Consider the following 26,259-nt stretch of genomic DNA (forward strand, 5'->3'; position numbering starts at 1 on the left):
TCTTTCCTGCTTATGCAGGGGGTCGGACTCGATGATCTATTGAGGTCCCTTCCGACCCTAACATCTATGAATCTATGAATGTTAATATCTTTGTCTTTATTGTTGCTGAGTAATAGAGACCTGGCAGTCATAGTTTGCAAAATATCAGCAGCAAATTTAAAATGTCTTGTACTTGATTTTGTTGTTTTATTTTCCTTTCTTTCCCACCCCCATGATCTTTTTAAGAGTGTGCTTGCAAGTGTATGTTGATATGAGCTCTAAATACATGAGAGAATATCAATATTATAAACTATAGCAGTATGCAGACAAATGTACATTTGATTTAAGGAACATGACAAATTGCCAGCTATATATAAAAAATGATAAAATCACTAAGAATGGCCAATCATATTCAGTGTGCATCTTAGAATGCTAAGGGCTTACCAGTCCTACTGAAAAAAAGTATATTTTCTTCCAAAATGGAGGGCTGATTTTGCTATGCTCCAAGAAACTCATCTGCCAGTAGAAGAATCTCAAAAATGAGAGCATAATTGCACAGTGTTAGCAAACTCTAATTTTTACAACACAAAGTCACATGGAGTTTCTTTATTAGTACATAAAAATTATGCCCCCATTTGATTGACATAACTGATGATCCAGAGAGTAGATTTGTTCTTGCAAATGTTAAAATTATGGATTTCATTATTACTTCACAATGTGTCTACGATTCCAATGCAGACCTTCAAACACTTTAATATTCTTTTTTGTTAAGTGCTCTGAATTTCAGAAATACCTTTATAGTTTGAGGGGAGACTGGTATGAATGTTTGGATCCTGTCATTGACAGAGCGTGTGCCCCTCTGTCCATAAAATCTACTTTTAGGTAAGTTGGACCATACTGAGCCAACTGTTCAACAGGTTTCTGCTCTGTGGGTAGAAGATACAAGAGCTCAACTTCCATTTAAAAAGATGCAGCTACCTATTGAAAGGGCCAACTATAATCTTCCAAGCTTTCAACAATATTACAGTTCTTCTCAGTAAGTCAGGCTAGATATTGAATGACTGATATGACTGATAACTCTGTGATATGCATGGAAATTGAACAGGCACTTACATCTCTCCTTCCAACCGTAATAAGCTCTATTTGCCACCATCTTCCTAATTCTCTAATCTCTACAATCTTTGCAGCCTAAACATCTTGGACAAATTTGGCAAGCTTACTGATGTTTCATCCTTCATTACTTTGGAATGTCTCTACTTGTGACAAACCCTTTTTCAAGCATGGGTTCAACAAACTGATCTGAAGAAAGTGGATGAGTAAGGGTATTGTTCATGTAGAACATCTTCCACTAGGAAATTGTGTTAAATCGGGGTTTTTTTGTTTGTTTGTTTTTAGTTTTGTAATGAACCTGACCTTCCAAAAAGAGTTGAATGGCAGTATATGCAGTTGCATCAAGTATTAGAAAATCAGTCTGGACTTGAGGCTTTAGGTGAGGCAAAAATTCTAGGTATATTATTTTTGGCCTTGAAATCTGCTTTTCTTCCCCATTCTGCACCATTACTCTATGAATACATAATGTCACAGAATAGAACTGATACAGACTGACTAAAGGGGAAAGAAGACCTAGGTATCCGGATTTCAGAATCCCTGTGGAAATGAGTGATTGACAATATTCAAACATTAACAGTTGATCTTAGACAAATCTTTAACACCACTATATTTTTTCACCTACAACCAAACCCCAGATTCTGGGATCATTTTAGATATCTACATCTATATCAATCCTTGATTCTGATTTTTGTATTCTGATTATTGTTATTACATTTTTTATAAAATCAATACAAATCATAAATAATAAACTGGGCATCATAGTGATTCTTTCCCAGTGAAATGGGGGAAAACTTGTCAGTCCTTTCTGGCATACAGGGTGGAACAGCGGGAAAGCATTGAAGTAGTCAAGTAATTTTACCTGTGCCCTCACTGCAATTAGTTGGTTTACAAGTTTGAGTGAAAATAGCACTTGTCCCCAGCAGGTTCAGCTAACTTAAATTGATAGTTCCACCACAATTAAAGGTGAAAAGTTTTATTTGTGGATAGGAAGTGGATTAAAGGCAACTTCCAAGTAACAAAGCAGTGAAGACCTACCAGTAGACTGAGTACCTACTGCACAGATTACATAGCCTGTGCAACTACTTATTGCAAAGCAGAGCTGTGTATTAAGGCATTAAGAAAGAGATATCTTCTTCTATTCTGACATATGCATAAAATCTACACAAGATGGCAACGGCATGGTTCTTTATGTCCTTCATCTTATTCTCCCATGCTGGATACCAAATACTATTCAAATCTTTAACACCACTATATTTTTTCACCTACAACCAAACCCCAGATTCTGGGATCATTTTAGAGTAAACTAGACATGCCGGCCTCTGCAGTTATTAATAATCATGTCTAGAGGTCAGTATATGAAGTCTTTTTTTTTGCCAATACAGCTCTCAGCCTGTACCTGCACTAGGGTTAAAGCACAAGCTCCTGATTTTTATACCTACCCCATGTATAACTGTGCAATGACCTATCAGAATAATGTAATCTTTTTCCCAGTTCAGGAATCCTTACTGCAAGAAACTGAACTTAAAATACAAATTAACAAATTCATATTTGATATATCCAAAAAGCGGAAAAGGTTTTCTTCTTCCTTCCTTGGATTTCTAGCATAAGCAGAAAATGTTAAGAAATGCCTTTTTCAAATTATAGCAATGGTCTTTAGACCCACAGGCTAGGGACAAACATTCAAGAATTGATTCAATCTTTCCAGATTAATCTAATCTGGCTATGATGAACTGGTTGCAACTGGATAGACATTCTCTCTGGACTTCAGGCACAGGCCTGCAGCAGCTCAGGTTACAAGCCGGGGGATGCTAGAGCATCCCTCCCTTCCACTGCACAGTGCTGAGCTGAGGGGGTCATGGCCAGGCTCTCACAGGACCTCTGATTAGGGAGGTCTGCCTGCACAGTCCCAGGCTCTTCCCTGCTGGTTGCTCAAGGGGCGGGAGTGTTGCCAGCCCCCAGCCCCCTGCTAGCACTCTGGGCAAGTGGGGAACGGGGGGAAGGTGGTATGCAATGCATGCATCTGTTGATGATATGGAGCTTTTCAATCTCCCTCTCCCTGCTTCTTTATACTGCCTGCAGCAAACTGACAAGCGAGCGAGCCAGAAGGGGGCTGATAACAGTGACTATCACCTCATCAGCAAAAGAATAGGTTCTCTCCATTACTTTAAACTCTTCTTAAACAGCTTACCAGCTGACCTGTTGAATAGCTCCAAGTAGCCCTAAGTAGTCACTGTTCTGTCTGCCTATCCCAGTGAAATTAGAGAGAGACAGACAGACAGACAGACAGACACCTCTCAGCATTCGCTAGCATACCAAGTGGAGTCTGTGATGTGGGAGATGGGAGGGAGGGATTCCCACTTAAGCAGCAAGAAGTCAGGAATAGGGCAGGGGGAAGCCAGGCAGACCCTGCTGTGTCTGCAAGTCTCTGCTGGAGCTCCAGCCAGGGAGCAGAGGGGTAGGGCCAACTCTGCTGTGAAGCAGAGCGCCCTGCTCTGCCCAGAGAGCATGCTGGAATGCCGGGGGTGTCTGGTTTATCTTAAACCAGCAAGGGGTCTAGGACAGACATTGCATAAATTGGTTTGAGCCAAATCAGTTAAGTCTGACACTACATTGAACCAGGTTTATCTCAAACCGGTTTTAGTCATTTTGAAACAGGTTTATATGCATTGAATATCTGTTCCGTTACAGGTTTTAACCAGTTTCTGATCACTTAAACCAGTTTATGTGTAATATCTGTCTCTAGCCACAGTAACTGCAACTCATTAATGCTTCACATTATATTTTGGTCTCCTGCTGCTTTGACAATGTCATCCCACCTCTTGAATCCCTTCCCTTGTTTCTTCTCATCTTCCTTATCCTGCCAGAGGTCTACCTCCTCCTCCTCAAAGCTTTACATAACTCTTTAATCTCTACCTTTGTGTCCTATAAATTCTCTCTGAGCCTTTGCACCATCCCTTGTAGCTGCTCTCTACCTCCTCTAGCTCTCAGCTTTGTGCCTTCATCATGCACACCTTCTGTGCCTGTAGTATCTTCTCATTCTCTGCATGTCCCCTTTTTCTCCTCCATTAAATGTATTCTTAAATCACAGCTCTTTTTGGAAGCTATCATATCCCTCCCACCTTGCAGTTATGTCTGCTGTCTTTTAAGTACTGTATGCGCTGTATTCATGTAAACTGGTCTGTAATTTTCTCAAAGCAAAGACCTGTTCTTGCAAAAGTGTTGTGCACACTTAGATAATTCTGTAACTGCAATAGAAAAACAAATCCTTTGACTAATAGCAATAAATGACTTGCATATGTGTGTTCTTCCTGAAACCTTTCTTTGTTAAGAAAATAGAATCTAACATATTATACAGGATTACAGCGACACTATTTTAAAATATGCCATGCTATTGAAAACCCATATACTGCAATTAGCACTATATACCTGCAATTGCTACTGTATTTACAGAGTTAGGAAAAAAATCTTCATAACCTACAAACAGTCTCTTAGATAGAACTCAGTAAATATACTATTAAGTTATCTTGATGTCATTTGTTTTACTATGTTCTGGTCCTTTATGTAAATGTAAAACCAGCCTATTCTGTAACTCAGACACTATTTCTCCCATCTGTCCTCTCTATAAGCCCTAAGAGATGCCAGAGGAAGTAACACAAAGATTAGGTGGAACTGCCTGCTAGAGTTCAGACACTTCAAACACTGTACAGTTGAAGCAGAGTCAGTTACAAAGTTTGAATATGTTTTACAGTGAATCATTCAGCTACTTAGTAGAAGTTCCTTCCAACTGAGGTACATACTAGAATTTTGTAATGATAGACAGGCAAGATGGGCTGGATGTTAGCTGGAAACTGTTAACAGCATGAAACGGAATCATTATAAATATTGCTATGCAAAATGTTAGGTTTGCTGAATCCTATATTACGAGTAACCATCTCAATCCTGCCATGGATTCCACAAGAGACTTCCCCTGTGCTTGTATTCAATTTGCTGCAAGAACAGGGATAAACATATTTTTCCCCTATTTAAAACTATATAATTAGTTACCAACACAGTTTTTAATAGGAGCAATAGAATAAAATGGTGATAAACCATTTGTAGTATTGTATTGAAAATGCATTGTGGGTTGCCATATTTTAAAATTATTTTGTAACAGACTAATGATGTATTTTTGCAACATTCTAATGAATTAGAATATAACAGTTATGGCGGTCCTTTTCCCACACCTGCAGAGATACAATGACATAATTGCTTTATTTTAAAGGTAATTACAGGTATTGTATGCCTTTGACTAAGCCTAAAGGAAAGCGGATAATGCTGAAATATGTTAAAGCTGTCTCACTTCCAAACAAAATAAGAACTAGCTGAAAACATATTAAAAGGCCTCTAAGCAGTTTGATGAATTTTGAATGTGAATTTTATGTTGGTTCATAAATAAACATCATTGATAATAATTGCCTTATAACACCATAAATGAACTCTGTACTTGGAGAGACACCAAGTAAGACTTAGGTAAACTTATTAAAAAGTGAAATGTCAGTAAAGGGCTTGTTCAGGAGCTTGTGTTACTAATGAATTGCCAGTATGTCACTGTTTATTAAAAAAAGAATAGCACTTCCATTCTGTTACAGTACATGCACACTCTTGTTTCTCAAGGTTAAATGCATTGCACATCAGGGGTTTTATGTATTCCTCTATCCTCACTCCAGCTCCCACTCCCTATGCCTCTACTTCAGGAACTTTCTGTGACCTCTTCAAGCCTTCATGCCAGGAGCATTGAAAGTTACCCATGATACTCTCCGCTTGCTCCTTCCTCCTCAAGCCAGAGATTATCTATACTAGGATACTGCCTGTGCCAGATGCTGCATCTGTGGAGGACACAGAAGTGGAACACATGGCTTTCTACCCAGAAATCCCCTTTGCGTCAGGAACTTTCCCCAGGATTGAGGATCTGTTGCACTTAACTCCTTTTTCATCACTATTGTTAGACCCATTAGACAACAGCATACTGATCAAATCGTTCTGACCTCAGTCAGATCAAATAAGTAATTTGTGGATCTAGTTCCATGGCTGTTATTCAGGCAAACATCTTGCTTAAGTCAATGGTTAACACTAATTCTAAAACTGCAAGATAAAACCTATAATATTTCTGAAATAATTTATTCTTTTAACTCAGTCTTTATTCAGTGCTGCTTTTTGTTCACAGCTCTGTTACCATGCACCTCCTTAAAGGTGTTTTTTTTTTTTTTTCCTTTAAAGACATTATTTAAAATTAAAGTTGGATTTCTTGGGACAAACTAATCTCTTAAGCTTTTGCACACAACATGTATTTTCCTTGTAATGTATAGAATTGTACAGCTAAAGTTGAGAGCAGAAACAAGTCTACTAAATACTAATTGCTGGGACAGATCTTATCGTCCTTTTAAAAGCAGGGACCACATTTTTTTCCATTTAAATAATTTAAAGAATATTGGGAATAGTTCTAATATGGGATACTCATGCAATGAAACTGTATCCATATGACTTTTTTCAAAATCTGCCATAGTTCAATAAGTTTGCCAGAGAATTCTTGGTATACTAAGCAACTATACTGCCTAATTTAACATTTTTTTTTCCTTTTTTGTCAAGATCTTTATTACTTCTAAGTTCACCAGATGTTCTCCTTTTATTTTCCTTACAAACAATCAGTCAGGAGAACTAGGAGGGAAGGCTGTGGTTTGGTTTTCTGGAGTACATTTTTTAAGCAATGAATTCACTTAGCCATTTTAGAGTCAGCTACTTGTCATTCATTAATGAATCTACAACTGCTCTAGTAATTCTTTTTTGTCCCCATTGTATAGTTATAAAAGTCCTTTGTATGCCCCTTTGGCCAACATTAACTCATTTTGCTTTTTTTTCCCTGCTACCCTTTCTTCCCTTTCCCAGGGAACGGAAGTCCCACAGAGGATCTGAACCTGAACCTTTCTGTCTCAATTTCTAACAAAGTGCTGCAACCACCACTAGGCCACAGGTTAGGAATAATCTAGAAGAAAGAGTTCAGAAATATGGATACTACAGAGAGGTGGCCTTGTGTAATTGTTCCCAGCATTGCAGAAACTGCTCCAGTGCTGTTTAATATTAATTGGATAAATGTAAGATGCAGTGGATCAGCTTCAAGAGGTGGACTCTAGTTGATGTCTGACCTGGGATTTGGTGGTTAGATCTCTTTGTTGGGAAGCAGGAGATGCAGGTTCAAATCCCTCTCTGAATGAGGGAGGCCTAGTGGCCATTACTCAGTAAGGAAAATTAGACAACAAACAATTTTAAACAGCAAAAATTAGATGGCATTTTATTTTTACTAAATGGCTGACAAGTACTGGTATCAGTGGGACTGTCTACATGTGCACTTAATGTGCATTAAAGCATCACAAAAAATGTGCTCTTCAGCTAATGTGTAGGTACTAGGTTTAATGTGCATTACCTAAAGCACACTAATGAACATGTAGATGTGCCCAGCGTTTCTTAGGTAATATGCCAACCAAGTGATGCAAGGCCCATGTACATTATATATTCTTGCAGAAGATGGCTGGTGACTTAGGTTGCTCAGGGAGTTATGTGAAATCTGAACAGATAATATCAAAATCCTTAAAGGGAGTACTCAAACATTTTCACCCCTTGCATACTAGTCCAGAATTTAAGAATGTAACTATTTAATTATAATTTTTAGACTCTCCAGGGAAGGGCACTCACAAAGTGGCGCCTTTCACAAAAAGGGAAATCTTCACTTGAGAGCAACATGTGTCAAACAATTCTGTCCACAGCCAACTGTCTTTTATGGTGGCCACAAACCTCTCTCTCAGCTATTTTCATACCTTTACATTTTATCTTTCCACTCTCTTATCTCACATTTGTTTCCATTACAGCCCATTCTCTCTTTATTTGCCAGACTGGGAAAGAGAAAAGATTGTTCTTTTAGTACATTCTGACATGTAATGTCAAATGCTCTGCTTGTTGCAAGCAAACTGACATTGTTACAGTTGTCTCTGTGAATAATTACACCCCTCCCCTCCAATATGCCTACCTAAACATTGCAAAAATAGCCTGAGTCAGCCCAATGGAGGGAAGTGTTCATGGGTATCAGATCTTTTTCTTTTTTCTGTTCCATGTTGCTCTTTCCTGCCATGGCTTCTCTTATGCACCATGCAAATGTTAATATATGAATATTAAAAACACACTGCCCAAAGAGGGACAGCTTCACCTTGACAGACATGTAAAACTGATGAGTTTTGAAACCTTTTTGTACCACCCTTTATAGAAGCCAAATCTTGAACAAGTGCAAATTGCCATAGCTCTGTTGCCAGCAGCTATGCTGATATACATTAGCTGAGAATCTGATCTTATTGCTTTCCTGATGTATTCATTCTGCCTTGATCTGTACCAATACAAATCAGGAATAATGCCCTTGATATCAATTGAGTTTTACAGCAATGTAATGGAGAGCCCAGATTGCATCATGTCTACTATAAAGAAAAAGCATTCTTCTAAGCTAAGCTTCTACTGCTCATATCAAGAATGCAAATAGGCAGAATTCAGTCCACTATACGCTGCTGTTACTCATGAGTCTGTCATGCTCTTATTGGCAAAGATACCCAGCTTGATGGTTCAGAAACACCTTTTTGCCAGTTGTATATCATTTAAAAGGTGGGTGAATAATTTAAACAGCCATGAATGTGCATCATGCTACTACATAAGAGATGATCATTTAGATGCACACACTCCACAAAGTGATGGTGTGGTGTGCTGCAACGTAATCCAATAACATTTGGAGACAATTACCTCCAGTGTATAGCTATACAACAATATATTACAAATCTACATTCCAATGAGCTGGGTGAAGATAGGCTGAGTTTGTGACTAGTACTGACAAAAAGGGAAATGGTGTTGAAGAAAAATTAAAGAAACCCACCTTAAGAAGTTCATAATGTTGAATCCCATTCACTCCAATGTCAGGATCAATAGCAGAAGGGACAGAGTACCGGGAATTAATGGCTGGGGTTTTAGGGATGGAGATGTTAATAACGGTTGCGGGAAAGAGAGGAGCATTGTCATTGATATCCTCTATCAGGAATCTGATCTTGACCAATCTGAAGACTTCATCGGGCAGAACAGCTACCTCCACTTCATAAAAGCAGCGGTTCTCACTAAAGATTCCAGAGCACAGCTTCTCCCGGTCTATACGGTTAGCAGTAGTGAAAATCTCACCAGTGTTTTCCTCTACCCGCACTAATGGTACATCTCCAGTCTTATACACAAGCTTAAACTGAAGAGGAGATGAAAGAGGAACATCTGGGTCCAACGTCAAGTTGAGATCCTTGAGCAAATTGCCAATCAGGACATTTTCTGGCAGTTCTTCCCTCACTGTATAATTCTTCTCCTGAGCACCAGACTGATATACAATACAGGCAAATAAGACTGCCAAGAGGTAGGTTCCAGACAGCAAGTCCATTTCCAGAATGGCTAATGAGTATTCTTACAGAACACCAAGGGCAGCTGGAAAAGAGAGGAAAGGGAAAAAAATATTAAAAAGCCATACAACAGTACGCCAGTCAAATGCAACGAATGCAAAAGGAAATTTAGCCTTTCATGAGCCAAGTAATTGGAAAACTGCTGCAAAACTAGGTCAATCAAACTTTATATCTTACTCTGAACAATGTCATATCAACTAAATGGTAGTAAAGTGGATAATCTCTTACAGCTGCATTTTTGTACCCTCAAATTTTTAAGACTGGATCCACCAAAATTCAAGGGCCTCTTCAACAGACATTTGTAATCAACCTTCTGAAAACAAACCTTCCCCTCTAAAGCACGCCCTGCTCTGTTGGCACTCATTTATCTCCCACCTGCAAGTCTTTGATGTGCCCTCCTGGAGGAGCTCAGACATTCTCAAGTCCACCACAGTACATGGTATGCAAGCAGCCATTAGCTGCGCAGCACTTCCTGTTCTGCTTCTGAATCACTTCTGTCTATGGGCATCTGTGGACTCCTCTACACATTACACTTAAGGCATGATTAACTGGTTAATCAGTTAATCATGCCTTAAAGTTGTGACCCAGTTACACAGTGAACCAATTAAAGGTGTGTTAAAACAAGCAATAAGCTACAAAGTTATTCCACACTCAAAATGTATAGCTCTATAGCTTGTTCTAACCACACCATTAATTGAACTTGTGGCCAAGTGCTCCCCTGTGGCTGGGAGCCCCATCAATTGAGGGTTTGCAGCAGGTGGTGCATCCCAGCCACAAGGATGCACCACCTGCTGCAATCCCTGAAGTTGACAAGGCTCTCAGTGGCAGGAGGCATCCCCACACTCACCCCCCCCTCAAGTTTGCAGCAGGGAGAATGCTGCCCCCCACAAACCTCATAAGGTGCGGGGCTCGCAACAGGGGCAGCACCAGGAATGCTGCTGTTGCTGTGAGACTCATTGACTGCAGGGCTCACAGTAGGGGGCTGTGTCTTCAGCTGCAGGACTCACAGCAGAGGCAGTGGAGAAAACGCTGCCACCGCTGCAAGCCTCACAGTGGTGGCGGTGTTCTTCCTGCTGTGTGCCCTGCTGTTGATAAGTCTGGCAGCACTGGCAGCATTCCTGGTGCCATCCCCCCACCTGCAGCCAAGGTCATCATGATCTAGGGCTCCCCCTGGGCATTCAATAAGGAGTGATGGGACCTAATACATGATCCTACAATCGCACCTCCTGCCAAGCACATGTGGCATAAGAGGAGGCGCAATTGTGTGACTTGTGCATTATATCTCTTTGTGCTTTTATCTGCATGTGTAGAGCGGCCCACAAATCACAGGAGACTAAGTTTTGTCTCTGTAATCTGCCTCTAGTTTTTGTGCTAATAAAACTATATGACGGTTTTAAACACTAAGAAACACATGCTAGGAAAACTGCTCAAAAGAATGCCAAATAACTTAGAGAAAAATGAACAGAGACTCCAGCTAGTAACAAAATTTACAAATAGTTTTTAAATAAGAAGGGGCCTAGGTCCAAACACTCTGAGGTAAATAAAACTCTTCAGTAACACTGGATCACAATAACAAATCACAAGAGCGCTCGGTCTGCTTACCTGAGTGCTCATCTGCAATGGTTCTCATGTCAAAATGGAAACAATTTTAGGAGCAGTTGTTATAATCTGAACTATTTCATAACAACAAGGGCTAGGGACAAATATTCAAAAAAGCCTGAGCCTGAATTGATTCAATCTTTGCAGGTTAGTCTAACCTGACTAGGCTAAGCAAATAAAACCCTGGCTTGCATCTACCAATGCATCTCAGGCAAGACCCAGGATGTCATCCTTCCACTTTATTTGGCCTTGGTGAGGTTACAGCTGGAGTACTGTGTCCAGTTCTGGGCTCCACACTTTGGAAAGGACGTGAAGAAGCTTGAGAGAGTCCAGAGGAGAGCCACATGCATGATCAGAAGTCAAGAGAGCAGGCCATATGAGGAAAGGCTGAGAGGCATGGGAAAAGCATAGGCTCAGGGGGAACTTGGTGGCAGCCTATAAGTATATCAAGGGTGTGAATCAGAATCTGGGAGATCATCTGTTCACCAGGGCACCCCTAGGGAAGACAAGGTCTAACAGTCACAAACTGCTGGAAGATTGTTTTAGGTTGGACATAAGGAAAAACTTCTTTACTGTCCAAGTCTCCAGAGTCTGGAATAGACTGTCCCCAGAAGTGGTGCAGGCACCTACTCTGGACACGTTCAAGAAACATTTGGATGATTATCTCACCGGGGATATCTGACCCCAGCTGACTCCCTGCCCTTTGGGCAGTGAGTTGGACCTGATCATCTTGCATCATTCTCTTCCAGTCCTAATGTCTATGAAATCTATAACATTTATTAAATCAATTTGTAACTGCACAGACATCCCTTCTGGACTGAAAAAATGCCGGCACATGCCTGCAGTGGCTAAGGTTAGAAGGGGGGGGGGGGGCACTACAACAGCCCTCCTTCCCCTTGCAGTGTTGAGCTGAAGGAGGCATGGTCAGGCCCCAGCAGGACACTCTTGATAACAGAGCATTTATCAGCTCTGTTATCAGCATTTAGCACCCCATCAGAAAATAAAACCTCGCTCATTAGTTCAAGTTCTTCTTAAACAGCTGTTTTCCAAAAGAAGGAATGCAGGGACATTACTAGCTGACCAACTGATTAGCTCCAAAAAGCACTGTCCTATCTGCCTTACACAGACGCATCTCAGGATTAGTTAGCATACCACATGCTGGCTATGGTCCGTGCTGTGGGAGAGAGGAGGAAAGGATCCCTGCTTAAGTAGAGGAGGGGTCAGGGGGACATGGGAAAGCCAGCAGACCCTGCTGTGTCTACAAGTCTCTGCTAGAGCTCTAGCCAGGGAGCAGAGGGGAGGGTCCAGCCCTGCTTTGGACCAGAGAGCCCGGCCCGGCCCAGCCCAGGGGGCTTGCTGGGATGCTGGGGGAATCTGATTTAACTTAAACCAGCAAGGGGTCTGGGACACACATTTTGTAAACTGGTTTGACCCAAATCAGTTAACCAGGTTTATCTCAAACAGGTTTCAGCCATTTTCAAAGTGGTTTATGTGCACTGAATGTCTGTTCTGTTACAGATTTAAACCAGTTTCTAATCACTTAAACTGGCTTATGTGTAACGTCTGTCCCTAACCAAGGTGGGCTTTTAATAGGCTTAGTCCTGTAAATGCCTAGCGCTTTTCCACAATGTCTATCTATATTGGATACTGGCTGGTAACTTCAATGGGAATTGTTATTTCATTCTTCTTTGGTTAAGAAATGTTTAAGGGTTGATTTTACCCTCTGACAGGCTAACCTTCATGTATTTTTTGGAATTAGACATTATTAGACAAGTATTAGACATTTTTTGCTTGATTAAATTATTCTAAATCTGATCAGATTTGACTGCAAGTGAACTAGTACTGTTTCTTAACTGCTTTGATATGCACTAATAACTCATTTTATGGAACTGCTATTTGAACAGGATAAATATGAGTCTGCAAGAGAAGGGGGAGAACATTCCACATTCTTCAGCTCGTTTTCTGAATTCAGCCTATTCCAATTCAGATTCATGAAAACTCTACACTTGCTGAGAAAGAAAGGAGATAATTTATAGTTAAATATAAATTAATCTCTCCAAGAGAGTACTTTACAGGAAAAAGAAATAAGAAAATGCAGACAACTCTTCATGTGCAATAAAATGCAGCATTATAAAATTTAACTTCTCTTGGTTCAAAAGTCTAATCTTGACAGTTCCATATACCTGGGACAATTTTTTTCTAAATTCACGTTCTACTTTTTTTTTTTTTTCTTAATTCAACTTCTCCAGTTTATACCAGCCAGTGATTTACAAGGGATATGGACCATATGAACCCTATTTCATATATTTCCAATGTTTGTATTAAAAATTATCTTTCCTCCCTTGCTCTTCTGATTTTACTCTTTATTCAAGATGATTTAAAGATGTAAAGCATTTTAGGATTAAATTTATATGTAAAATGCAGCACAAAATAAGGACTTGGAGGGTACATCTACATGAGATATTTACTACAGAGTTGCCTAATTAGTTCCACAGTGAAGTCTCAGCATCCACCCATGCAGCCCTATTAGGCTGAAGTAAACTAATTAACTCTCCTGTAGATTGGTACTTGTAAACTTAAGTACAAGCCACAACACACATGTAAACACTGATGGGGCTAGCCAGGGCATGCGGGTGCTTCAATGCAGGGACTGCCTGCCAGCTAGTCCCACACTGAAGAACCCTTGTGCCCCAGGCAACCCCTCCACAGCACATTGAGCTGGAGGGAGCAGCCCTGGTCTGGAAGGCTGACCCCGCAGGTCTCCTACTAGCTGGGGCTACTCCTACCTAGCTCCATGTGCTGTGGTCCCAGGCACACACATAAATGCAGTGCCTGGGAGCAATAAACTCTGGTGCAAACTGCACTGGAGTTTATTCAGGCATGTTAATTTCACATGTAGATGCACCCAGCGATGCATACATTCTTTTACCCAAAACTATATCCTTATGTTATAACCTGAATGGGATTACCGGGTACTTTCTTTATGAGCAGCCTCAAACTGATCAACTGATGAAGCTGAAGTACGCACTTACCAAATCTTAATGTAAAAAATACTCCTCAGGTACAAACAACTGTGTGGAATATTAACAGCCTGAAATTGACTAACACTCCTAACTTTCAATATTTCTAATGTGTCGCGGCGCACCTCACTGCCCCGCTCCTAGAGAGGGGAAAACTGCCAGAGGAGAAGCTCTGGCAGTGCATAAGGAGTCCTAGTGGTGATTAGGAAGTACAGGTGTGGGTTGCCGGAGCAACTAATGAGAATCAGCTGCCTGTAGGAGGCAGGGCCTGGCCCTTATAAAGCCCAGGGCTGAAGCCAAGCTAGCAGTTTCCTGCTAGCAGCCAGAGGGGCAGGGGCAGGGGCAGGGGCAGGGGCAGGGGCAGGGGCAGGGGCAGGGGCAAGGATGTGAGTACCGCTTAAGCAGACTGAAGGGAAGTGGCTCTGGAGACTGCAATGATGTTGAGTTATAGCCAGGCGGCTTATGTTAAGTTATAGCCTAGGGGCTTGTTTTGTGCTGTTGTTGTCATGTTGAAAGACTGGTGGCAAGGGTGAGGCTATAAGGGGCTGGAGGAGGCCTCATAGGGACCCCCAGAAGGGTGGGGGGGGACCCAGCGCCCGAGTGAGGGCACAGCGCACTCATAGGAGACCCACAGTAGCGTGGGGATCCAGGCGCCAGTCAGGGCGCAGCGATGTGGGGTGCAGAGACCCTAGGCCCAGAAAGAGCCTGAGGGGGGCACTATGGGAGGAGCCTGAGGGGGGCACTATGGGAGGAGCCCGGTAACAGGCTAGCACTGCAGAAAACCCAAGGAAAGGGCAGGGTGCTGCAATGGACCCCAGGAAAAGGGGTTAGCAGCACGGTGCGCCCAAGAAAAGGACAGGGTGCTGCGGTGGTCCCCAGGAAAAGGGGATAGCGGTACAGCATCTAGGAAAAGGGGAAGCAGCATGGTGGGCCTGAAAGACCAGAGGCTCGATATAGAGTCCCAAAGCGGGCAAGGGTCCCTGAGCGGGACAACACTTTTAGAGGAGGCCCAGAAAGGGCACTGAGACCCCAGAGAGGAGGCACGATTGAGAAGGCCCAGTGTGGGCGTGACGAACCCCAGGAAGGGGGGCAGCATTTTGGGAAGCCCCAGGTGGACACGGCAAGCCCTATGTAGAGAAGGCCCCAGAGAAGGGAGCAGCACTAGAGAAGGCCCGGGAGAGCGGGCAGGTATTTTGACAGTCCAACGTCCAGTACATCTGCGAGGCTTGGGGCATGGTATTAGGGGTTGGTAGGAGCCACGCGTAGCCCATAAGGCTAGGGTGTCTGAGTAGCACCCATCATACGGGGAGATCACAAGAGTCCGGGAAAACTGCGGGGACAAAGGTCCCGATACGCTGTGCCCAAGGCGGTATAAGGCAGCCTCCCAACATATACTGAACATCAAAGACGTGGCGGGCGAGAAGAAGAGGGTGTCCTTGGGCCGGCCTTGACACTGTGAGAGGGACCTTAAGGAGATCACGGCCCTCCTGCAGGATCCCGCCGTGACATAATGATTTTGGGACTGGTATTGGGTATCTTGAAAATTAGGGGACTCTTACGAGTCACGGCACCTCTCTATCTTTTAAATTGACTAGCATCCCTAGTTGAGAACTGCTGCTGTTCTGTCTCAGTTTACCTCAGTTGTTCATAATTAGGGTGCTGCCAGCACTGCAGTCAGGTGCAACTACCCTCCATGCCTCAGTGCACAGCCAGATAAATTTAAGCCAACAGACAGGCCTGCTCTTGCTCCAGCCCTTCTCAGTCTGGCTCCTCCAGGCTCCTCCCAGAAACAGAGGTGTTAGAATAGTTCCACCTGCCCTACACACGTTTGTTTCTCTGAGGATTGTGGGGGTGCAACCAGAAAAGGCTGCAGCAAGTGTGTCTAAGTGCTTTAGGTTTATTGAGCAATACCACCTGGTTGCTGCAGTGGAGGAACCTGCACCATAGCACCCTTGAAAGTGTCTCATGGCACCCTGATTGAGAACCTCTGCTATAATATTTATAGCCCCCACACTGCCTAGCTCCCATCATTTTCAAGGCTTCTATATGGTAGTCCATTTCTGAACTACTATTAAAAGCCTTGAAAATGAGGAAAAATAGCAGCCATGAAATGGAATTGAATGCTTCTAATGGTACCCCTTTAAAATCCCTCTTCACTGTTTCTGGAGTAGTTAAACAAAGTTCAATTAATTACAAAGTAGATGGTTACAGTTATAGCAAGTATGCAGTTAAACAGAATACATTTAACCAGAGTACAAAGCAGACAACAGGGTTGAAAGGTGCTATACACTTAATTTATATGAAGTTAAAGGCCAGATTATGACAAGGTGGGGCCCTAAACTAGGGGCTCTCAACCTTTCCATGCTGAGGCCTGGCAAACTGCGGACAAGAAGCGGCTGCGACTGCAGCCTGGCAAACTGCGGACCACCACACAGAGCCCCGCGGCTGCAATTTCCAGCCTGGAACACAGGTAAAGGTACTTCCAGCCCTTGGGTCGGGGGTGGGCCAAGCCTCAAACAACGGGCCCTGTAGGAGGAGTTGTAGCCTCTCCGCCTGGCTCTGCAGGGCCACGGTTTGCCAGTCCATAATCACTTCCGGTCCGGCAGCCAACACTTAAGAGACCCCTCATAATGTGAGGCCCTAAGCTATAGCTTGCTTAGCTTGTGCCTAAATCCAGCACTGGTCATTGTACTATGCAGAATAATGGGGCAATTACATATAAAGTAATATACACACATAATGTAATGACAAAAGTGACCATTTACAGAACTTAATATAACCAGTCCATGATCACTTCCGGTCCGGCAGCCAACACTTAGAGACCCCTCATAATGTGAGGCCCTAAGCTATAGCTTGCTTAGCTTGTGCCTAAATCCAGCACTGGTCATTGTACTATGCAGAATAATGGGGCAATTACATATAAAGTAATATACACACATAATGTAATGACAAAAGTGACCATTTACAGAACTTAATATAAATTTTACACATGTATTATCCACAGCATTTTGGTAAATTGGTGTTAGTTACCATTCAACAATAGACAGGCATTCAGGAGTGAAAGGACAGTACAGTACAAGGAGCTATTTTAAAAATCCATTTTAACAAAAAATCATGTACTTTTAAATAAGTAATTAAAGAAGTTACTGACAACTACTGATTATTAATAATAGCAATATACACTTAATGGCAGAAATGAGATACTGTGCTATTTTTATACCTGCTTGTGTATTATATTAAAGTCAATGTACCACTAAAAATCATCACATCCTGTTAAAGGAACTGCATGCACACACACACGCTATACTAGTAAAAAAAAAAATACTTCAGGAAATAAATATTTTATTTCCACTATTGTTTGGATAAATACAATTTATCCACTATTATTTGGATAAATAATATTTCCTCCCACAAGGATAATAAATGCATACTAGTCTCAATTAAGAAATAATGTTTAAAACGCTGTCATTTAAACAAGGCCATATAATGTCAATATTTTCTTTACATACTCTGAGTTTATGAGAGTACTACAGAACTCCAATATTGAAGGAAAAAATGCAGTAAACACATTAGGAACTGGTGTCTGTGGGACAGTATTTTTAACCTTATTATAAGCACAGGGATTGCAAAACTAACTCAAGGCTTAACCTCCTGTGAATTAAGGTCCTTGTGCTAAGTTTGCTTGTGAAACCATAAGCATAAAAATAACCACAGGCAATCACCATCATCATCAAAACCTATTGCACATGTCCAACAAACAAATACAAGTCGGTAGCAAGTATGGCGGTAGCAAGAGGAGGTTCAGGGAAAGTGTGGGTCGCTTACTGAATGGGGGAGGCAACCTTGTGACAGAGGATGTAGAAAAGGCTGAAGTGCTCAATGCTTTCTTTGCCTCAGTCTTCACAGGTAAGGTCAGCTCCCAGACTACTGGCACCAGGCATCACAATTTGGGGAGGAGGTGAGCAGCCAACAGAGGCAAAACAACAGGTAAGGAACTATTTAGAAAAGCTACACATACCGATGGGATGCACCCAAGAGTGCCGAGGGAGTTGTTTGATGAGACTGCAGAGCCACTGGCCATCATCTCTGAAAACTCATGGTGATCAGGATAGGTCCCGGATGATTGGAAAAGGGCAAACGTAGTGCCCATATTTAAGAAAGGGGAAAAGAAGGATCCAAGGAACTACAGACCAGTCAGCCTCACCTCACTCCCCCCAAAAAACATGGAGCAGATCCTCAAGGAATCCATTTCTAAGCACTCGGAGAAGAAGGTGATTAGGCACAGTCAGCATGGACTCACCAAGGGCAAGCCATGTCTGACCAACCTGACTATCTTTTATGACAAGGTGATTGTCTCTGTGGATGTGGAGAGACTAGACGATGTGGTGTAACTTGATTTTTAGCAAGGCTTTTGATATGGTCTCCCACACTATTCTTGCAGGCAAGCCAAGGCAGTACGGGCTGGACGAATGGACTGTAAGGTGCACAGAAAACTGGCTGGAGCATTGGGCTCAGAGGGTAGTAGTTAATGACTCAATGTCTAGTTTGCAGCCAGTATCAAGTGGAGTTTCCCAGGGGTCGGTACTGGGGCCAGTTTTGTTCAATGTCCCCATCAACAACCTGAGAGATATCTTAAAGTGCACCCTCAGCAAGTTTGCGGGTGACACTCAGCTAGGGGGAGTAGTAGATAGCTGGAGGGTAGGGCTAGGATTCAGAGTGACCTAGACAAACTGGAGGATTGGGCCAAAAGAAATCTCATGAGGTTCAACAAGGACAAGTGCAAAGTCCTGCACATAGGACAGAATAATCCCATGCATCAGTACAGGCTGGGGGCTGGCTGGCTGGGCAGCAGCTCTGTAGAAGAGGACCTGGGGGTTACAGTGGACAATAAGCTGGATATGAGCCAACAGTGTACCCTTGTTGTCCTGTATGCGTAGGAGTGTTGCCAGCAGGTCAGTGGAAGTGATTATTCCCCTCTATTCAGCACAAGTGAGGCCACATCTGGAGTACTGTATACAGTTTTTGCCCCCCCTACAGAAAGCATGTGCACAAATTGGAGAGAGTCTAGCAGAGGGCAACAAAAATGGTGAGGAAGCTGGGGGACATGGCTTAAGAGGAAAGACTAAGGGAAGATCTAGAGAAGAGGAGACAGACAAGGGTTCAAATACCAGCCTCCAACTACCTGAAGTGGGGTTTGCAAGAGGGTGGAACTACACTGTTCTCAGTGGTGGCAGATGACAGAAGGAGCAAGTCTCAAGTTGCAGCAAGGGAAGTTTAGGTTAGATATTAGGAAAAAAATTCTCATTTGAAGGGTAGTAAAACAATGGAACAGGTTACTCAGAGAGTGGTAGAACCTCCATCCTTGGAAGATTTTAAGTCCCAGCTAGACAAAGCTTTGGCTGGGATGGTCAAGGTGGCGATGGTCCTGCTTTGAGCAGAGGGTTGGACTAGATGACCTCCTAAGGTCCCTTACAAACCACATTTTCTATGATTTATACAAAACAAACTTCTAATTATTGCTAAGGCCCATCTGTCTGTATGTCACCCTAGCCATGTATAAATATAATATTGGAAGTTGAAGACCACGCTGAAGTCAGTGGTAACAGGTGCCCATCATTTCAGATAAATGTAAAAAACAATTAAGCTATTTTATGAACCAAGCTGTTCAAAAAAAATAAATAAATAAATAAGGGGCTCCACCAAAACATAGCTGGCAAGTAAAACAAAGGCACATTCAAGATCTACCATAAATTGAGTTTTGTAACTGTAAGGATCTCCCTGGTAATTGTTTGATGGAGGTTCATGTGTCTCAGTAAAAAGACAGCAAGAAGTACCAGCACAGCCTGGAAACCCCTGGTAGGGTGACCTTGAGAGAAAAAAAAATTAAGGAAGTCCCTTATTTTTTATTTTTTTTTGAAGTATTGGTTGAAAGTGGTTCAGACCTTTTTCCTTGATTCCAGCTCTGTTTTGGGGAGAATAAAAGGAGATTGTGTATCCCTTGTAAATAAACACAATTTCAAAAAAGAAAAGAGAAAATGATTCCATCAGGAATTACAAATTTGTATCAGAAGTAATCTATTAAATGCCTTCTAACCAACTAGTAGCCTGTTATGAAAAACGGCTAACAAATACTTACACACTACATCACAATCTTAATTGGTATTCATTAATAATGGAGCTTTGATGTAAACGCATTTTCCCTATTTTTATGCATATCATTTAATATACATTATTGTAATGAACATTTTTCGGCTCAGATAAAGTATGTATATAGTAAGCATGAAGCGTATATATGGTAAAGTGTGTGTGCCTATACACATGTGTGCACACACATACACGCACACACTTTACCATATATACACGTTATCTAAGCAGAAAATATATGCCATGAGAAGTATTTTTCTTATAATGTATTTGTCAAATAATACCTTGAAAGTGAACTGTTTACCATGAAGGTCTAACTTTCCTTTCATAATCAACTCAATTGTATTAAACAGGTCTGGTTTTCTGCTACCCTGCCCTTTGTGCACTCATTTACACCAGTACAAAGTTATTCTACAATATCATTCTGACTTGGTTGCATAAATAAATATAAATTTAATGTAAATTTGATTTGCATTGGTGTAAAAAACACAAAATGTCAAATGGTGTTGGATGGAAAATAGAGTTGTCCTCCACAAAGACTTTCTGAAAGTCTAAAATCTGTTTTCCTATCAAATAGAGCCAAAAGGTCAATATTTCAAAATGTTAAAATGTCACAGAACATAAATTCAGGCAACTTTTGATTCAGCAACATTAGAAAAATCGTACTGCAAAAGCATTGTTCTCATAATGTAAGTGCTGTAAAATATACTTGAGAAATAATATAAAATCTAAATTTACAAATTAAAAAGAGAAAAGGACAAAATAAAATTAAAAAGTTAATGTTAAAATACCCTATTTTGTTCAACTCAACATGTTTCAACAAAACATTTCAAATTTGACAAAACAGCATTTTCCAAAGGATAACTGTTCATCTGAAAGTTGTGTGACAAACTGTTACGTAACATAATAAAAAAATGAAGTCTAATGTATTTATATTAATTTAAAATGGTATAAACAAATCAGGTTTCATACTTAGTTTTACACTGTGGTTAATGTAAGTTTTATTAAGTTTGCTATTTCTCATTTTAGAGACTCCATCCCATGCAAACATTATTTTATTTCAATGATGAATAATTATATTTTTCACTAGAAATTATAAGTTAACAGAGTGCAGGTACAGGACATTTTAATTATGCTAGATAAATGGAGCCTATCAGAGCTTAGATAGCAGACCTCTGAGAGAAACTGAGGCTAGGTACAGACATTTGAGGAGGTTAGCGGAAGGTCAGATGACATTAAAAATAACCACCCAATCTAATTTAGTTCACCAGGTGAACTTACACTTAGATTGACCTAACTTGGGATCTAAGTGCAAACTGTACAAAAGTCCAGGAAGATTATACAGGTCTAAAAATGATTCACCCAATCAAGAGAACCCTACCTCTGAGATAATCCAATTTAGATCGGGTCTAGCAAAGCTGGTGTAACAGAACTTTTGTACAGTTACCAGCTCAGTCCTGGGGCTGGGAAAAGCTGGCTCTAGCCCCAGGGATGCTCTTTTTCTACCCATCCCCTGGCACTGATATTTTTAGCCTCCTCCCCACCCATACTCTCACCAGTCTCCCAGACAGACAAATCCCCCAGCAGACCAGTCAGCCCCCACCCCACCCCCACCTGAGGCCACTAAATCCCCCCATCCTTCAAGCTTTTCCCAGTGCTAGTTTTACCAGCATTCACCAGTGCTGGGACCTGAATGGCTCTCTAAGTCAGGATGGAGGGAGAAGACAGGTGGGTGGGACTGGAGGCAGATTGGCTTGCTGGAAGCGGTTGGTTGTCTGGGGGTGGGTAGTATTGGGGTGTTAAAAAATAGCCCCTAGTCTGAGTGGGTGAAAGAGCCCCCCATTCTCCCCCAAGTCCCTGTGGATTCCATGATAACCCTGATCCCACCAAACCCTCCCAGACACCAGCCCATCCCCTGCACACCCCACTAGCCCTCCTGATCCCTCAAAGTCCCTAGAAAACCCCATTTGGCCCCTTGAACCCACCAACCCTCCCAGTCTCCACCAATCCCCCTAGGGACCCTGCTAGGCCCTCCCAATCCTCTCTGAAAATTCCTCTTACCCCCCAACCCCTCCAGAGACCCTGCTAGCACCCGCCCGCCTAGCTCCCACCCATGGATCCTGCTTGCACCCCATTCACTCATACCCCTCTAACCTGTCCCCATCCCAACTTACCTTTGATCAGGCAGCCTTTTTAAATTCAATCCAACCTCCTTCTAACCTCCCCCTTTGTCCCTCCAGAGGGTGCTCAGTGGAGGGAAGGGAAGCACATAGAATTCGTTACTCAGCCCACAACCCTCTCCCCTTTCAATTTATGTCACAGTTCCCATTGATATTTCTTACACATTTTAAGTCTTTACTTTACATTTTGCTTGGAGAAAAAATATACAAAGGTTAGACTTCGTTGATCCAAAATGTTCAAGAAGAAAATGTCCAAATAAATTATGAATGAAACATAATGAAAGTGCCAATATGTAATTTAGATAAATAAGAGAGAACCATTCCATAATATAAAGCTATATTCCCACTGAAAGTTTCTAATGATTATAATTCACAAGAGGAAGACTTAAAGGATTTGTCAACAGAAATTCAACTTCCCTGCATTATACAGTTAAATAATTTTGATAAAAAAATGTTTATTTGAAATTCAAATGTATATGTCATTTTTTAAAGATGATAACTAGAAGTAATTGAAACACTAAAATATCATGTGTTATGTCAGATCAATACTAATATTACATTTTATGTAGGCCCTGTGATAGGGAACTTTTCTGAACCAATAAAGTACATTCATATATTGAATAGTGTTGGAGTTTTAATGGAAAGCAGTTGTCTCTGCAAGCTGAAAAAATGACCAGCACTAGTTTAAATTGTTTGAGCTCTAGGATCATATATTATTTTGAAGTTTTGGTGGGGTTTTTTAATCTCTTCCATGCAAATAAAAAACCTGATTCTACTCTGTCATTTGTGCTTGTACTGAAAGGGATGCTATGGCAACAGAACTGCAAAGAAAGCGGGTGCGAAAGGTGTTGTCTAGCAAAAAGAAAAAAATCTGCTTTGAAAGACACCTAAGAAAATGGAATATTTCTAATGATATAGACAATGTAACAGTTCTCTGGTTTCCCATATACATACATATTAATGCCTATAAACATACACCAGACATTGCAACACACAAGTTGAATCAAGTCAGGCAAAGAATGGAACTCAAAAAGCAGATACATTAAGGAGGGCTAAGAGGGGTTGGATACCTGGGTTCTAATTTAACTTTGATTCTATATAAAGAAGCTTCCATCTCAACTTATGCACCAGTTACCCAACACCATGGACAGGTGTTCATTTCTGTTGTTAAGAATTTCTCTGAAATTTCTCCAGTGAATTTCTCTGGTAAAAAAGTAGCCTAGGACCTGTTATGTACCTGCGTTACAGACACCTGGCTGAAGAACTACACAGGTAGCTCTCCAACCAGGGGCACTAGAGGGCTGCTCCCTAGACCACTCCCTCCCTTACAGGAGCCCATTGCTTAACAGCCTGTCCTATCCCTTGTTTAGGGAGGGGACAAGCTGTCAATAGGTTTTAAACTGCTATGTGTGCAGCCCAGATGCTGGCACATACAGCATTTAAAGGCCACAGGGCCATGAACCAGGGTGGTTGAGATGTAGCATTTTTAACCCCCAAGGCTGGGAACCAGGGCAGGGCTAGCTTCCTCAGCCCCAGTTCCTATGCCCTGCAGGTTTTGATATCCCCACCTGTAGCTCTCAGCTGGGCAATGTGGGCAGCATTTAAAGGCTGCGGGGCTGGGAACTGGGGCAACAATATCTTCTCTGGCTCTGGCGCCCAGCCCCATAAGCTATGAAATCTCACAACTTAGCTGGGTGGTAGGGGCAGCAGCTAAGAACTGGGCTTGAGGACAGCCTCCCTGAGCCCTATACCTAGTCTCTCAGGAGCACAGAAGGAGTAGTGGGACAAACCTCTCCACCCCAAAACTCTGGGACTGTCTGTTTTGGGAAGAGGCAAGGAGCAGCAGCCTCTTCTCCTTCTCCTGGTCCAGAAGGAGATGGAAGCAATGAGGTAAAGCCCCTAGCACCACAAACCAGGCAGTCTGGACTGACTGGAAGGGCAACATACAAGTCTTCATTCTTGCAAGGGAAACACTTTCACAGGGGAGATCTTCCCAGCTGACACCTAGAAGAATTTCTCCCAGAAGGGGATTGTTTCTCCTGAGAGAAACTGGATACACATTTTTATGCTTGACTCTAGAGGTGCACTAATACATCAGTCCAATATCGGATCAGCACTGATATAAAGAAAATTTCCTGTATCAGAAATCAGCCTAATATGGCCAATAATTTGGCTGATAAATGGTCTGTGCATGCATGCAGTCACATCACAGCATGTAGGCAGCGAGGAGTGCAGCCCAGCAGCTTAGACAGTTGCATGCAGCTTGTAAGTCTGTTGTGCTGGAAGGGAAGGGAGAAGGCAAGGGGTGTGTAGGGGGACAGATCAAAGGCTCTGCGGTGAGGGAAGGAGTGTGGCTGGGGCAGGTGCTGCCCAGGTGGGGTGGGGCGGGTGTAGAACAGAGCTGTGGCTCATCTGAGGGGCATGAAGATGGTGGGGGGACAGCTCCCACCACTGTGCGCTGCTCACCTGGGAGTCACTAGTATGGCAGCTCTTGCCACTGTTCCTGCCACTCGTCTGGGAGGACATGGGGGGCTATGTGCCCCCAGATCTGTGTGGGGTGGGACAGGCTGGGGCCAGGGCTCCATGAGGCTCTTCCTGGTGGGGACTGAGCCAGGCTGCACTTGGGGCAGGCAGTGGCACTGGGAGAGGGGCTTGGGGGAAGGCACGGTGAATTTTGGGGTGGCTGCAGCCCCGCCATAGCCCCCTCCTAGTGCTGCTGCCATCTGGCCTGAGCACAGCCTGGCTTAAAACTCCCACCGGAACGAGCCTGACGCAGCCTTGGCCCTAGCCCCATCCTGCAGAAGCAGCTACCCCACCCCACCCTGCGTAGATCTGGAAGGCACACCCCCCATGCCCTCCCAGGGGGTGTGCAGTGGCAGGAGACTCCCCCTGCTCCCTGGACAAGCCACTTGCAGCTCTGTCCTGTGCCCCACCTTGACCTGGCTAGGCAGTGCCTGCCCCAGGTCCAGCTCCAGCCTCTACCCACAGGGGCCTCAATCTGCGCCCCCGCCCCACGCCCTTTCCTCCTCCCCTTCCACCACAACAGACTTACAAGCTGGACACTGCTCTTCAAGCTGCCAGGCTGGTATCAGAAATCAGATCAGTATCAGCTGATATGTCTCCTTAAAAATCGGCTATCAGTATTGGCTCCAAAAATCTCTATCGGTGCACCCCTACTTGTCTCTCCTACCAGGAGCACAGGAATTCTCCACATAAAAATGTAATGCCTGTATGCAGCCTAGACATGACATACCTGTATCTTACCCATTTACGATAGCTGTTGCTCAAAGTCTTAAGATGTTGAGGCACAATATCATATCATAAGCTCAGGATTCTGAATAGGTGTATCCCTCTGCTTCATGCTGACATTAATAATACATAATTATCAACTTTATTCCATAGATATCAACAACTAGGGGCCTTTGTACGCACCACTAAATTGGCCTTTAAAGTGGTTTAATTGCCCTTTTGCACCGCTTTAATAGTGTTGCTGTTTACACTGTTGGTGGCGCATTGCACTGTAAATGACTTTGGTACGTAGCAAGGTAAAACACCTCTGAGGTGTTTTAGTTTGCTACCCTAACAAAATGCAACAGCTGCAGAGGGAAACACTGGGCCCTACACAGCTCAGGGGCTGTGTCACCTGGTAGCAGCCCATGTAGGCAGGCTCCACTGAAGAAAAAAAGTGGCGAGCTTGATCTTTTTTTTTTTTCCCCTTCCTGGAGC

At 42.6% G+C, this 26,259-nt stretch overlaps 1 protein-coding gene across 5 annotated transcripts in view; it reads right to left on the reverse strand.

Moving 5' to 3' along the window:
- LOC102380336 (protocadherin-11 X-linked-like) overlaps positions 1 to 26,259 on the reverse strand; it is a 611,220-nt gene that overhangs the window by 502,666 nt on the left and 82,295 nt on the right. For all 5 annotated transcript variants that reach the window (XM_006027939.3, XM_025209272.1, XM_025209270.1 and 2 more), the window contains exon 2: positions 9,032 to 9,615. In XM_006027939.3, the coding sequence (XP_006028001.1) occupies positions 9,032 to 9,571 (540 nt within the window). In that variant the 5' untranslated portion in view covers positions 9,572 to 9,615. The remainder of the gene's footprint in view (positions 1 to 9,031; positions 9,616 to 26,259) is intronic.

This window comes from Alligator sinensis, unplaced genomic scaffold (genome assembly GCF_000455745.1).
Source record: "Alligator sinensis unplaced genomic scaffold, ASM45574v1 scaffold1075_1, whole genome shotgun sequence".
NCBI classification, from domain to species: Eukaryota; Metazoa; Chordata; order Crocodylia; family Alligatoridae; genus Alligator; species Alligator sinensis.